This window comes from Bactrocera latifrons, unplaced genomic scaffold (genome assembly GCF_001853355.1).
Source record: "Bactrocera latifrons isolate USDA-ARS-PBARC rearing strain unplaced genomic scaffold, ASM185335v1 scaffold_63, whole genome shotgun sequence".
Taxonomy (NCBI): domain Eukaryota; kingdom Metazoa; phylum Arthropoda; class Insecta; order Diptera; family Tephritidae; genus Bactrocera; species Bactrocera latifrons.
The window spans coordinates 610,623-626,673 of record NW_017537301.1 but is presented as its reverse complement, the minus strand read 5'-3'; the positions used below and the strand labels follow the sequence as shown (position 1 = coordinate 626,673).

The following is a 16,051-nucleotide window of genomic DNA, read 5'->3' as shown; positions in this document are numbered from 1 at the left end:
CATGTAATCACATAACACTTTTACTTTTATCATTAGATTTTGTTTTTGTGACAACTAATTTATACAAAGAGATTTAAATGTACTAAGAAACAAACCAAAATAACGTTGAATACTGCAAAATCATTTACATAGTTTCTGGTGGACACATCCGTTGTGCTGCTATTATTGGGAAATGAATATCTCTCCCCTGTTTCGAAGTTGATCTCCTCTGAATCGTCGAGGTTTTTGTTTAACTTTGCATTTAGTAGCATTTTCAAACGCTCTAACGGCGATTCAGTTGTAAAATCGAGGACGCTCGTTAAAAATGGCTTGTAGCCGACTGGAAGATCGTCTGGCTGATAACCATAGATAAGCATCTGCACAAATAGGTTAGTGGTGTTGGCGTCAGTGATGGTAGCTTTCAAGCTACTGGGAGAGAAGTGAGTGTACACGGCTACTGGTGGAGTGAAATCGTCTGACGCCTTGTTGACGGTGTGCTATGAATAGAATTTATAATCATAAAAAAAATTCTGACAMATTTTTTGCTTGTTACAAAAACAGTCAACTTACATCAAATATTATGAAACGCACATAGGTTATGAAATTGCTGTCAATATAATAGAACGTAACGCTGTGGTTTGACGGCTCCTGTGAGTTAGTTTGTGACGTCTGGTATGTCTCATACACTAGGTAATCATCTGTCGAAGAAATTCCCGTTTAATTATAAATGGAAASTTAAGTGTTTTAGATAATATAATATCATTTATACCTGGTTGACGCATGCCTAATTCGATTATTTTATCTGGGTCGCCAAAATCATCGGTATAGCTCATATCTTCTTCCAACTCATCTACTGCTTCTTCACTTGTGTTCTTCCTATCCGTCTCTTCAAAGTCATCATCATCAATTTCATAGTCAAAGTCTTCGCTAGAATATGGTCCAAGTATGCCTTGGAATTGCTGATCTCTATTCAGTATATACGATGGATTTACATTGAGTACAGTATCATTGAATCCATAAATAGATATCTGCACTTCAAATGGTTCCATACTCTCAGTTGTTTCCGTGGCGTTTGCATTGTTAAGTGCAATTATGCTACCTTCCACCAAGTTATCCTGATATCTGAAGTTGACATCGGCCAAAACGTTCTGAAGATAAACATATAACACAAAAACATTACAAATATTTTTTTTTTTTAAATAAATTTAATGAAGATTCAACGAGAACATATATGTATGCATATAGAAAATATAGAAAGAGATTTAAGATATTTTCCTTTACAGAAAACGACGAAYTTAATATTATTTGCATGCAAATGACTAAACCTTTAGAACCTCTTTCAGATATCTATATTTGGGTTACCCAACTAGATAAACTATTCATATCTAACATGTATCATGACTTTTTTAACAAAATTTTTAAAAAAATACTGTTCAAAGGCTACAATTATCTTGAGCGGTTTAAGGAGGCGAATTTATAAAACTTTTATCGCAAAAGGTCCCTATAAGAGTTGCACTGCTTTCTAAAAATTGTAGCCTGAACATACTTAACATACCCTAAGTGTGTCACGAASTTTGTAACTTCCAGAAGGAAGCCTCTGAGACCGTACAAAGGAGATATCAAATGATCAGCGTAACGATATGAACCAAATTGGCAATATTCGTTTGCCTGTCCCTCAATTTTTGAGATATCGACCTCAAATTTCTGCACCCGTCCATTTCTTTCAAAATACTGATTATTGGATATTCTGTCAGATATTGGACTACTGTAGAATATACTGMCACACAAAAAACTTTTTTTTAACAAGATATATTTACGATATTTATTACTATATGGTACTTTTCAATGTCAATGTCATAACCTCCGAATATATTGTTCAGATAATACATATTCTTTTTCTTTAATGGCGWAGAAACAATCGAATCGGACTACTATCATTCAAACTAGCTGATCAAAATCAAAATTAAAATCTTTTCATGCCATTTAATGCTATAAGAAATACATCTTAGGTGGTTATTGTAGCTTCGGTGCWGCCGAAGTAAAAGTCTTTTCTACTCTAGTTTGATTTTTCCTCATATTTTATACATATCCATACGCACAAATGTCTTTTTTAATGCCGGTTAATCCTCTGCAACTAAAATAACAGTTTTGAYACAAAATATTATGTTCACATCAGTCGGCCTTCGTAGGAACCTAGCATCCCGTCACTTGTGCAACGTTTGCCTTGCTCAAAAAAACTGCAAACGAAATGAAAGCAAAAACAGGAAACGAAATAATTTATGGCGGCTTAGCCACAGGAAGTCTTTATAAAACAATTTTGAGCAACTGCAACACAAAAGTAGATAAATTTAATTTGCAAGACTAACGAACTTGACTTTTTCCAGTTACAGCATCATTTCCTTACATACGTACATACATACGCTCATATATAGTACATATTCGTGCATTCGTTTTCGCGCGTCAAATATTATAACGGAAATGTGAAGTTCATCGGCATTTGCGAAAAAAATTGAATTGTTTTATAATTTCCATAAATATYATATGAGTGAATAATATATAGCAATTTCAATGAATAATATTCACGTGTATCTGTTTGTGTGTGAGCACACATGCATAAAAGTGCACATGTCGGCAATAGCGCCTCCGATATTTTCGACCTTTTGCGATGCCTAATTGCAAGATTATATTTGTAAATATACAGAAATACTTCTGTACATATTTTCATAAACATTCTCTATAGTTTCGAAATTAGAATTTTATAGAAATTTGCAACATTTACTCGTACACACACGTACACACACAGGCACAGACAATTTACATAAATACAAATGTGTATATATTTAGAAGTGACATATTCGTATAATGGGTGACCAAAATGTGACCTTACTTGCTCGGAAACTATTTCGATGTAAGTTATGGGCTCTGGAATGGCATAATTAAAGCCAACTTCTTGCCCCTTATCGACGCCGACCGAACGTGCTTGTTGTACGTCTTTTAATAGTAATTGATCATTGTGGATGCGCGTACCAATGCCGAAAAAAGATTTACACTCGACCAATGACTGTAGAGAAGCGGCGACAAAAATTAGCAAAAATTGCCAAATCGGCACTGTCGTTGGACGCATCTCGARTTTGTGGGTACAATGACACAATTTTGAAATTTCCTAACACGTAGATACCCGTACAAAGTGGTTTATTTTCGTAATTGCGAAAACATCTAAATTATTATGACCGAAAGCAAAAATATTCGCGCTGTGGCGAACGCTTGGCGACACGACACGATCGGTTACTTCTAGTTGACTCGGCGTGTTCGTTACAACTGAAAATCTTTCCTTCGTTAGAGCTGAAATACTTTCGAAATTTCGAAAATAAATTTCAAAATTCGCTGGAGAGATTAAAATATAGACACTGCGAATGTGTGCCAAGAAGCGCTCTGAGAGGGCAAAACACTATTTAAACACATACATAAATACAAGATATAAGCGCCTTCATAGTATCGTGCTAGTGGAATACTGTGTGCAAAGTCAAAATAAAAATATTTTTGTTTTGAAAAATATTAAGATCGCTTTATTGAGTGCATAAACACCATTTGAATGCACTGAAGAACACACACCTGTTATACATTGCCTGCGAAGGGCCTCTCTGTTGTGTCTTCAAGTGTTTAACGTGTGTATAAAAATAACGTGAGAGCTTTTCCTTTCATGAGAGCGATGCAGAAGTAGAAATATGCCAACGAATGAAGCGACGCAGGAAGGGTGTGTGATGCATGGTGATGATAGCGTTGCTCATACGACCTGGTGTACAGAGGGGTTCTCTTAAACACACACAGAGCTGCACTTACAGTTGACTTTATGCCGGTATGTGTTGCAAATTCAGCTCACACACAATCCCTTACGGAACGGAAAATGCAAATTTAATTAGCAAAAGTTGTTGTTTCATGAGCATTAACTAGTTATGTAGCTTGCTAATAATACATGTCTTTACTGGGAAGTATATGAATATCTTCGGAGATGCTCAGAAGCTAGGTCTCTTGGATTTCCTGCAGACCGCACAATGTTATTTTCATATATGAAGACATTAGAAGACAATTTCTTTAACTGAGAGCATGCTGAGTCACTTAAGGGGTTACATGGGTTTTTCTGGTAACAAACAGCCATTTTCAACAATTTTTTCCTCGTATAAAAAATTAAATATTTTATTAAACCTTTTTATTGCTACAAACATACACACAATGAAATTCTGAAAGTTTTCGAAAAAAATAGTTTAAACTCGGCCAAATCCGGCGATCCCTCTGAAAAAAATGCGCCTGCGTTGGCWGGATAATTCCTAACAGAATCATTTAAAGTGAATAAATACCTGTTTTAGTTAAAACCTTAACATAGAACTTTTACGAAAGAACAAAAACTGAAAATTGGATATTTGGCAGACATTTTTACAAAAAAAATTAAATTTCCAGTAAAAATTTTGCAACATTTTTTTTTTCAAATAGTTGTAATGTCTACGTCTTTAAGAATTATATCTCAAAGTTCTGTATAAAATTTTATGAAAATCGATTAAATAGTTCTCAAGAAATATGGCCAATCGACTTCAAAAACACAGTTTCGAGAAAAACGGGTTTAACGACGGTAGCCTAGCTAGCCTCAAGCGCACAAGTTCTCAGGGCGGAAATGTTTTTGTTCTGCGGCAGTATTATTCGGATCAACTTGAAAATTTAGGAAAATTTAATGAGACAATCTAAAAATCTATTTTTTTAAACCCATAAACCCCTTAAAATAGAGTTTTGGGACGGAAATGCTTTTAAAAACGATATTATTTTACTGTCGTCCTGAAGCGGACCATATATATCACTTTCTGAATAAATATTTGGCTACTGATACATTCGAGTATTTCACCCTATTCCCATTTCCTTGGTGATGCCGCATAGGCTATCCAAAATCAGGGGGCTACAAATGGTAAATGGATATTACAAAAGCTTTTCTATAACAAAATATGCCATGGTGTTTTACCTTCTTCTTCTTAATTGGCKTAGACACCGCTTACGCGATTATAGCCGAGTTAACAACAGCGCGCCAGTCGTTTCTTCTTTTCGCTACGTGGCGCCAATTGGATATTCCAAGAGTAGCCAGGTCCTTTTCCACCCGATCCTTCCAACGGAGGGAAAGTCTTCCTCTTCCTCTGCTTCCCCCGGCGGGTACAGCGTCGAATACCTTCAGAGCTGGAGTGTTTTCGTCCATTCGTACAACATGACCTAGCCAGCGTAGCCGCTGTCTTTTAATTCGCTGAACTATGGCCATGTCGTCATATATCTCATACAGCTCATCGTTCCATCGAATGCGATATTCGCCATGGCCAACGCGCAAATCACCATAAGCTTTCGCAGAACTTTTCTTTCGAAAACTCGCAACGTCGACTCATCCGTTGTTGACATCGTCCAAGCCTCTGCACCATATAGCAGGACGGGAACTATGAGTGACTCATAGAGTTTSGTTTTTGCTCGTCGAGAGAGGACTTTGCTTCTCAATTRCCTACTCAGTCCGAAGTAGCACCTGTTGGTAAGAGTTGGAGGATGGAGTCATGTGTAGAAGTTCACGAAAATGAGGAAAGTTCTCTGATCGCTATTCACTTGGGAGTGGATATGGCTCAAGCAGCTCACGACTACCGGTCTTTGACCAAGTATCCTCTGGGTAGCCCAATGAAAAGCAACAATCAGCATCGGATGAGATACCCCCTTTTGATGGTGATTTACCGCTTCTAGGAAAATAAATTTTGAATGTTGATACAGTGGTACACAATATAGACTACTCATTTTTTATAAAGCTATCGTTTGATCTTCTGACCTACCCCAGTGAATCCGTTATTCTCTAGGAAGTGTTTTCAATCATCAGAATACATAAAATTTAATACATCTTTTGAAGAAACATTTGTCGAACATTMAGGGATCACCAAATGCATTATTTATTTTCTATTGAAAAATCGAATAGATTCGATTCGTGCGATTAAACAAATATTGTAAAAGTTCTCTTAACAATAGTTTACAATTTTATTATATTCAAACGAAATTGATTTTTGAAATAACTCGTCCGAACAGTTGAGAAGAACCACAGGATGTAAAAACAGCTTATCTCAAAAATTCACGCTGACTGAATGCCTCCTCCGGCTGACTTTACAATATAGGATTRGTTTTTTAGTATATGATAAATTGATAACATGTGATTTTGAGAAAAATATATAAAATCGGGTCGATACTACCCCAACTAATATAATTATTATAATTTTTTTAACAAACCTTCTGTATGTGCCAGTGTATGAGTTATATATGGTATATGTATATAAAAAATTGCTTGGATTTCGATCCCCTGGTTGACAATAAAATTACCTATTTCTTTAAATATTTCCAATAGGACGAGGGCTGGAAACTGAATCGAACAAACTATTACCAAGAAGGATGGCTGGCTACCGGTAATATTCGCGGCATTGTCGGCGTGACATTTACAACCTCACATTGTCGCAGAAATTTGGATTTTCCGACGCGTACCAATTACAATCTGCGTGGGCATCGATCCGATGTAAGTATATTTACAACAATTAATCTTACTACTAAACGAGCATTTCAATGATTTTTATTWCTCTTAAGAAGCATAAGTTAGGCTACTCAAGCATGGCAATTCTTTTGTAACACAAAATGCCCAAATGTTGTTCAGATTGTTTGCAAAATGTTTTTGTAAAACGATATTTTCTTTCCAGGTGATTTTGGTGAAATGGAATGAACCATATCAGAAATTGGCTTCGTGTGATAGTTCCGGTATCATATTTGTGTGGATCAAATATGAAGGCCGTTGGTCCATCGAACTGATTAACGATCGCAATACGCCGGTTACGTACTTCTCCTGGTCGCACGATGGACGTATGGCACTAATTTGCTATCAGGACGGTTTTGTGCTTGTAGGCTCGGTAGCCGGTCAGCGTTATTGGTCATCAATGTTGAATCTGGAGTCGACCATTACATGCGGTCTTTGGACACCAGACGATCAGCAAGTATATTTTGGCACCACACATGGCCAGATCATCGTTATGGACGTGCATGGAGCGATGGTGTCGCAAGTGCAGCTCGCCAATGATGTTGGCATAACAGCAATGGCGTGGTCATGTGAAAAGTTCAAAATGGAGGAGGGTGAAGAATCCGAGCCAGGTGTTACCAATGCTTGTGAGTTGTACAATACTTTGAGATATKCCTGATCCAGTTACTTAACAATACCACGCTTTCTCTTGCAGCTAAACGTTCTTTTGTATTGGCTGTTAGCTTTCAAAATGGCTTTATATACTTAATAAAGTCTTACGATGACGTATCGCCTGCACATATCAACACAGGGCTTAGCGGCAGCATAGGCATGGCAATGGAATGGAGTAATTCGCGTGAATTGCTCGCTGTTGCTGGCACTGCGCAGACTTCGTTGAACACGTTTGACCAACAAGGGGCGCCGATTTATGAAAATATATTGAAATTTTACACCGAATCTGGCAAAATACTGTACCAAACACGCTTACCGAATACCTCCGCCACGGTGTCCGCCCTTACATGGGGTCACAACGACAAGCGTCTGTTCATTGCGACTGGCACCCAAGTGCACATTGCGTGGGTCTCCAGGCGTATAGCATCACTCCAAATGTTATGTCGCCTACAAATACAGGCAAGCATTGGCTCAGAGCGATCGTTGCCCTTGCTACCGTTGCCGTCACGAATTAGGAGTCTGATTGGCAATCTTTTTGCTCAAACAATAAGAGTAAGTGTGATACCACTTCAACTGGGCCACATATAAAAATCTTATTTTATTTGCAGTGCTGTGTACCTGATCTTAAATCCGTACGTGAGTTTGTCTCCCGGCCACCAATGTGTTCGACACGCTTGCACTGCACCATGATACGACACGACGAGGATCCGACCCAAAATACAGGCATTTGCTACACACTCTATTTGGAGTATTTAGGTGGCCTTGTGCCGCTACTCAAGGGTAAACGCACCTCGAAAATACGTCCAGAGTTCGTGATATTTGATCCGCAAGCGAATGGTGTGTATATAAATACGCCTTTATTTATATTGATCAACTTTTGTTTCTTTTCGTRTTACTTTTATTAATAGATTCCCCGGTTTTCATGCAATACTCACCAGAATGGAAAAGCTCTTCCGGCTCGAGCCAATCTACAACTACCGGACAAAGCGGCAGAACGGATTCTTCCGATAGTGAGTTTGAAGAACGTTACCGTAGCTCTCCACGTCCAATACGCCATCGCAAATTGCGACAGAAAAAGCGAAATCAGAGCAATGGAGAAAAATATTCCGTGAACACCAATATTGATCCCGATAGCTTGGATGAACTCGCTTACGTTGATACACTTCCTGAGGTAGGCCATGTTTCATATTATTTTAGCACATTTTAAAAAGGGTAATTGTATGCCATTGTTGCATCAGAAGATTAGTCTCTAGTGACGTTATTCAATTATTTCAGAAGTGAGGTCAAATTATTATTATTTTTTTTTATTTATATGTACATATATTGAAATAATTAGCATCATCTTGAAATTCATTTACTATAATGCACCAAAAAAATAACCGATTTTATTTACATTCTAAAGGAAGAAAAACTGGTTGAGGTTACCTCAAATATTTGGGGTACCAAATTTAAAATTCATGGACTTGCCAAAACCGTCCCAGCCAATTTAGGCCAAATAACGTATAAAACGTCCCTATTGCATCTGCAGCCAAGGCAAATGACACTAGTTATAACAGAACTGCGTGACGACTTTCCTTCGGGTCCGGATCCAACTTTTAATCCGAACATTTTTTCCGAAGACGAAGATGATGCTGCTCTACACAATGGCAGTAAAAGCAATGGCAATACATACAACTTGCTGACAAATGCCGAGAGCCAAATGAGAGCTACATCAACAGCGGCAGCCCCACATCGTCGCCTTAACGAGTTATCCCCACCTATTGCACCAATGTCACCWCGACCTAACCATCTATTGGCGCGACACAAAAACGCACTTAATAACAATGGAATACAGTGTGCGATAGGCAGCACTGGCTTAAGTCCATTGGCTAAAGCCGAATCTTATGATGATGATTCGTCAAATGAATCACAGGAGGTAAATGGTTATCACAATGGCGCCAGAGTCAACYTACCGACCGGCAATTTACTTCACACCACAAACGGATCAAATAATAACAAAATGGTGCGTCCGAAGAATATTACTGCCACTACACCGGGTATACGTAGCAGCCTAGGACCTGGCTATAGTAGCTTCAAAAACAACTACAGTCGTTCTAGTTCGAACTCGAGCTCACAGTCCCGCCACGCTATATCGCCACTGTACTGTGATGGTTCGGTTCCAACGTTACAATCACCGAAAAATGCCGTCGCACCAACGGATATAATATTCGAACGTCCCGCTGTTTCGAGCAATGGTCAAACCACGGTTATGTCCTACTCCAGCAATACGGATTACGCTAACAATGTTGTGCAAGTGAAGAATGTTTTGCTGCCCGAAATGATTCGGTCTACAAATAGTCATGTCAACCCAGTACCTTTAAATCTTAATTTGAACCTTGAACGTATGGATGCAAGACTCAAAACAGCAGCGTGTAGCAGTAATTTCACAGCAAATAATAATCCCGTTAACAATAACAACACAAAACGTCGAGATATTTCGTATATAGATGAAGAAGTTCAATCGCCCACCCAGCAAGCTTTGATAACTTTCACTCCCGTCTCTACGCCCGTCGAAGTTCGGATGAAGCGCACAACAACGGTAGTGTCCATCGCGCCTGCTCTACCCGATTCGATTACCAGAAGTTGTAGTGTTGGTTATTTGGACTCGGATGCTATTACACCGTCCGACGAAGCCTTAATGGCGCTGCGAAGAGACGCACCCACCAAACGTTTGATATTAGTAGACAAACGTAAGACTAGAAAAAAACGTCAAAATAATGAGGTAAGACAAGTAGGCAAATTTTTCTAACAGCGGTTTTTAAATTACCTACTTTTAACACTAACCTCTGACTTAATAAAATGTCTGAGAAAAATGTATCATTCATTATTGGTTTTTATCATGCCCAAAAAACGCTTAAAACTTTTGATGTAACCGAATCTCGAACTAATCAGCAACATTATAAAAATCTAAAATCATGAAAACTTTTTTAACATTTCCTAATCCAGGACTCCCGCAAACCAAAGTTGGAAAGATCGGGAAAATCAAAAAGTCTGGATTCCTGCGAATTAGTCTTCAGTCAAACAAAATTAAGCAGCAAAGAACCCGAAAAAGCACCACGAAAACTTCAAGAAATCGCTGAAGGTAAAACAAGCGGCACCGACACCAATGAACCGACAAAATGTTTTAAATGTCACARAAGCGTTAGTCCCAACGAACAATGTAAACATTGCCAGCCAGTCCAAACTGCAATCGACGAGCAACCAAAGAAGGAAGAGAAAATACGTATAGTGTCCACCCCGCAGAAGAAGGACTTCACAGCCAACACGCATATTTATGAAAGTTTATATAAGAGTCAGGAACAGCAAAAACAAAGTCAACGTAAAACGGGCGGAACACCGAGAAAGAAAAAGTTGGACGTAATCACTAGCTTCACCGACAGTCCACTATTCACGCGAAAGCATCGTTTTGGCATCAGAAGTCGCAGCAAAGAAACTGGTAGTAGCAGTGAAACGAACACCGAAAGCACCACACCGTTGCTGGGTCGTAAAAATGATAATGGATTTAACTTCGTTAAACAATTAACCGAGGTACGCTGGCGACGTAGAGAGACCCAAAATAATGTGACTACTGTAAAAAATCAACGCGATTACTTGGGACACACACAATGCCCAAGCACGAATGGGAATGCCATTGAGGCCACGCCGGTGGAAACTAAAGCTTCTGTCTCTTTACAAGCGCAGGTATTACAATACAGTTATAGTTACCTAAATGTTACGTATATGTTGTATGAGTATGAAATACCGCGCTTGCATCACCGGGCGTGAATCTGTGAAACCGTATACGTCAATAATAAATAACGGAAAAACTGCTAATTTTGTTAAACTGACGAAACAGGTTGCTACAAATAGTCATATAGTTGTAAATAAATAGATAATCAGGATGACGACATGAGTTGACTTATTTCATAGACCACTAAAACTATACTGACCAAACTCATCAACTACTCGACCAATTTCAACGAAATTTTTTTCATTACAATTTATTTTGTACCCTTATGTCATAGTGTATAAATGGATGAAATCGGGCTTTTGAATTTCATCTGATCCTTACACTTCACAGTGTATTAATAAAGCACTAATGAGGATTTTGGCTATACACAAATAGTCCATTTAAGATATACCAAATAAAAATTCTCAAAATCGAACAAGTCTCCAAAAACTTTCCAAGCCACCGGATACCAAATAGAGCTGAGCCGGATACCACTTCATAGAGCTGAGTTTTTACCTAAGCTAAGGGTTAAGTTCAAATACATTATTGAAAAAGAGAAAGACTTTTTTCTCGATAATAATCCAACCTTGTGTCAAAAATTAGTAAAATSGGGTCTCCAATCCCAATAAACGTAATAGAAATATTTTCGAACTTACCGTTGACTTTATACGGAATATATCAGTCAGCACTTAATATATCTTAGCKAACAATAAAAAAAAACGACCTTGGGATAACCCAATACCCACATACAAGTATTACATACAATGATTTTCGTTGCAATAATCGCCGAATAAGTGCACCATATCATATTCGTACAGAGCTCTAATATTATTACGTATTTAAACTAAATTAAGTTATTTCGTCAAATTTATTAAAATTTGTTTGATCGATCACGCTCTTGTGAAACATACATACACACGAACACATCTAACATTGAATTGCATTTATTCAAACGATTTCGAAATGTATTTACCACATATGCAATTTACAGGCACTTACAACGTTAGAGAACATAATCAGCCGTTTACGAGACCTCGACGAGGGACGTCTCACACCGCCCGCCACACCAAAACGCCTACCACGAAGCTCGCCAGCATCGCCAGCCGTTAGTAAAAAGAACAAACGTCAGAGTAGTTCGCCCATTCGGCACTTTTTGAATTCACCTCTGCTAAATAGGCGCTATCGCAAAAAACAATGCCTCATAGAAAGTTCAGATGACGAAGGCAACGGTACAAATGGGTCAGGCGAAGAAAACGGTGGTGCCAGTTACAATAGGCAATATCGTGATTTGGAAACATTCCAAAAGGCACAGCTACTACAAAAGGTGAGTATATATACATATGTATATCTATGTAGGTTTATAAAATATATATGTATATAATACAAATATGTATATATACATAAGTGAAAGAATATGTTGCATGTATGTACACATATATTTTATGGGCCACTAAATTTTTATTTCGATGAATTGGCAAATTTACACAGCAGTGGTTTAAAGGGCTCACTGTTGTTAAATAGAGCCTTGCAGATAAAAATAACAGTTTTCCATTCCCTCATATTCGCACATATAGTATGTATGTATATGAGTAATTTTGTCATTGAAAATATGGGTTGTAATAACTAGTAGCACTAAGGTGTGATTTCTATAATATTGACACTTTTAATATTATAAAATAATTTGAATTTATGGATTTTTTTTAGTCGGAAATTCTTTTTGAAAAGTTTTATATTCCCTTGATCCCATAACCGATCTCCAGAAAGAGCTCCGAAAAAGGTGTCCGATGGTGAGAAAATTGTCTCAAATCCAAAAACCCCAAAAAATATTATTACTATAGACGAGTACAGGTAATCCTCGAAGGAATATAAATTTTGATATTTGGAAAAATGGCCAAAAAACTTCTTTTTTCTTAGTTTACTCTCCAGAGTGGCTTAAAAGACCTGGCAAATATATCTAAAAATATTATGTGAAAGTTTTGAAGTCGATCGGTTTCGCTGTTTCGGAGAAAATTTCCTTAATGACTCTGAAAACAGTACACACTAAGTTAAAAAATTCTTAGAAATACACTCATATCTCCGAGTCAACCGAATTCGGATCAGCATACAATTTTGGGAGAATATTCTCAAATATATGTATGTACCATTCATTCGATATATGTATGTTTTTTTGAAAATTCACGAGTATATACGAGCATTCATACACACTAACAAAATTACAGTCAAATACATTATAATGCAAAACATTTTTGTTAACACAATGCATTTGTTATTCCCACCAGCTAAAACGTGGTAAAATAGAGCCGAATGGTTCTTCGAGCTACTCAAGTCCAGCTCCAGTTCGACGAGAATTCGTGATGCACAACAAGGCGCCAATGTGGAATGAGCTTAGTCAGGTGTATCAGCTGGATTTTGGTGGACGTGTCACACAAGAGTCAGCCAAAAATTTTCAAATTGAATTCCGTGGCAAGCAGGTAATTCCTAGAAAAATTACATTTCCATTGTTAACGAAACAGTTACAAAATTTTTCAATTAAAAATCTTTTTAGGTAATGCAATTCGGACGGATCGATGGCAATGCATACACATTGGATTTTCAATATCCATTTTCGGCATTACAAGCGTTCGCTGTTGCGCTCGCCAATGTTACACAACGGTTGAAATAAATATATAACATATGTACATACATATATACATATGTTTGTATGTATTTATATATAAATTAATTGAAAAAAAGCACTGGTCGTCTGACTTTATTGATAAACGAGAGTGATTCAGTGATTCTAAGTATTAAGCGTAAAATACTCGTAATAAAGGGGCCTAAAGTTTTATTATACATACATACATCTCTATACAAATATTTGTTTGCGGCATAAATAGTGCATATGTACACTTAGGTGAATGTAGCTTATACATACATACATACATTTATTAGATATTATAACAGTCAATTTACACGGATCGTTTCTGCTAATCGCTTCAATTCTTTTTATATATAATTGGTTAATCGAAGGTTGGCATTCCAGCGGAAATTTGTGTACGCGTATGATTAGATTTACGTCTCGAGAAAGTTATATCCATTGCGTTCTTTGAATGAGCCCTAAAAATGAGCTATTTTAGTATTGCAAATGTAGTAGTCACGCAGCTTGAGATTATCCTTTTGTATCATCATATTGATCCACGCAACACTCGAACAAGTAGAAAAAACTTCAATGCCACAATCATTCAAACATCTTCCTCTATATCTTTTAATTAGTTATACCTACGAAAAAATTATATTAATTTTACCAAGACAATACAGACATTTTAATTCGTGGCACCAATTTATAGTGCCTAACAAAATCTAAACATTTGAGTAAGCGATCCGTTTGATGTTTTTTGTTTTTGTTTTTTTTTTTTTTGCGTAGTTAATATACATAGATACATTTACTAATTTATTTGTACAGAAAAAACAACATATGTAGCTAGAATAGAAACATATACGAGTAGTTTACCGTTAATTTATAGATTTGCGCACAAATAGTCTATAACACACATAAGTACATTTAAGTTTTAATCAATATGAATTGTAGTTGCAACGTTTTACGCTTAATAAACGGTAGTTAACGATAAATATTTTTTTTTTTAATATAAATTATAAATTACGATTATTATTAGTTTTTTATATATAATGAAAATATAAATTAAAAAGCTGTTTTGGCAAAGTAACATTTTCTAATATTATATGAGTATCTGAAATTTGTCCGACAACCGCATTCAGTTTCCTAAGTGAAGTACRCATTCTAAAAATGAAGACACGTATTGCAAAAAAAAGTTCACCTGTTAATATCTACCGAAAGCAATTTGCATAATTTATCTGTCTTGCTAAACAATTTTTAGTAACTACTCTGATAATTATTAAATTTTGTAAATGAATTTCTTTTAAGCATTTACACTTACTGCGTCCTTCGATACATGTACATTCTGAATAATGTTGTATTTACACATATATTTTATAATGATAGTTTTAACAACTCTTATTCCGATCCATTTTATTTAAAAATAATAATTAATATAATACAAACATGTGAAAATATTAAACGTAATTAATTACCATAAAAAATAAAATAATTCTTATAAGAACTATAATTGAACTTAATATCTGCAATACTCATACATATTTTACATTCAGGTACAGATTGTCTGTTCAACACTTTCTTGCTTTAAATACGCAGCCCATGTATATACCATGTGCTATATATTCAAAACTAAAGTATTAATTTGAAAATGACTTTACTTTAATTAAGTGGCATGCAAAGTCATGTATGCAGGTGTGTARCGATTATTATAAAAAGGTGTTTAAGTGGCAGCAATGGAGTGAAATTTAATAAAGCAAACAAATATACATCCTTTCGAAAAATGGGTGAAATATTTTTTATAATAATATGTATGTATGAATTTTAACATGCTTTTAAATAAAATACATTTTTGCTTCGTAATCGGATATGTAGTTAGTCGCAATTTCTAMATTTGCTATTCAATTCTAAATCGCGCTAGTTAATAATTAATATTGCAAAAGATTTCTAAAATATTGTAAATTAACTAGTCAGGTACTATTTAATTAAATACTATGTACAATATGTTATTACAGATAAAACAATCGACAAAGTATGAAGATAGAACGCATACACTCACAAGAGTCTTAAATACATTTATATGTCAGGAAATATGTACAATACTTTCACCTTGCATTGCTAATACAAAACTAAAGAAATAAACATTATTGCATACATACATATGTACATTCGTAAGTAGATACAAAGAATGCAGCACAATTAGAGTACATGAAAAGTATTCGTGATTTATTCAATAAATGTATTTTACCAATATGAATTTCACAACATTTCAATGATTTTCATTATATTGGGTTATAGCTAAGCTTTTTTCAACATTACATTTACGTAAGGAAATTTAGTGAATTTAATTTGGTGAGTAAATAAAGTTATAATTCAGGTCTTTTGGTAAGAGTTCAGGCACAATTCCGATTTCTTTGGCGCCGCGATTTGAAGGTACCGTTGGAAAGAGGTACCGCAAACGCTTAGTTTAGGAGATATTCGACCT

At 36.1% G+C, this 16,051-nt stretch overlaps 2 protein-coding genes across 2 annotated transcripts in view; one reads left to right on the top strand and one right to left on the bottom strand.

The window, feature by feature from the left end:
• LOC108975293 (tubby-related protein 4) overlaps window positions 1-13,639 on the top strand; it is a 17,285-nt gene extending 3,646 nt beyond the window's left edge. Inside the window, exons 3-12 of the mRNA XM_018943670.1 lie at window positions 6,380-6,544; window positions 6,723-7,182; window positions 7,251-7,759; window positions 7,816-8,044; window positions 8,116-8,378; window positions 8,610-9,968; window positions 10,193-10,927; window positions 11,947-12,279; window positions 13,235-13,426; window positions 13,501-13,639. Coding sequence (XP_018799215.1) covers window positions 6,380-6,544; window positions 6,723-7,182; window positions 7,251-7,759; window positions 7,816-8,044; window positions 8,116-8,378; window positions 8,610-9,968; window positions 10,193-10,927; window positions 11,947-12,279; window positions 13,235-13,426; window positions 13,501-13,617 — 4,362 coding nt within the window. The 3' untranslated portion in view covers window positions 13,618-13,639. The remainder of the gene's footprint in view (window positions 1-6,379; window positions 6,545-6,722; window positions 7,183-7,250; window positions 7,760-7,815; window positions 8,045-8,115; window positions 8,379-8,609; window positions 9,969-10,192; window positions 10,928-11,946; window positions 12,280-13,234; window positions 13,427-13,500) is intronic.
• Window positions 15-3,279, bottom strand: LOC108975294. The gene is made up of 4 exons (XM_018943671.1): window positions 2,867-3,279; window positions 749-1,127; window positions 550-677; window positions 15-476 (listed from the first exon to the last, which is right to left on the bottom strand). The coding sequence occupies exons 1-4, from the start codon at window positions 3,101-3,103 to the stop codon at window positions 60-62; spliced, it is 1,161 nt and encodes a 386-aa protein (XP_018799216.1). The 5' UTR covers window positions 3,104-3,279; the 3' UTR covers window positions 15-59.
• Window positions 13,640-16,051: the final 2,412 nt, after the last annotated feature.

Coding starts and splice junctions, on each gene's coding strand:
- LOC108975294 (XM_018943671.1), bottom strand. CDS start 3,103: ATGCGTCCAACGACAGTGCCGATTTGGCAATTTTTGCTAATTTTTGTC. Junction 1,128..2,866: donor TCGAAATAGTTTCCGAGCAA/GTAAGGTCACAT, acceptor GTTTATCTTCAG/AACGTTTTGGCCGATGTCAA. Junction 678..748: donor ATTAGGCATGCGTCAACCAG/GTATAAATGATA, acceptor TTTCTTCGACAG/ATGATTACCTAGTGTATGAG.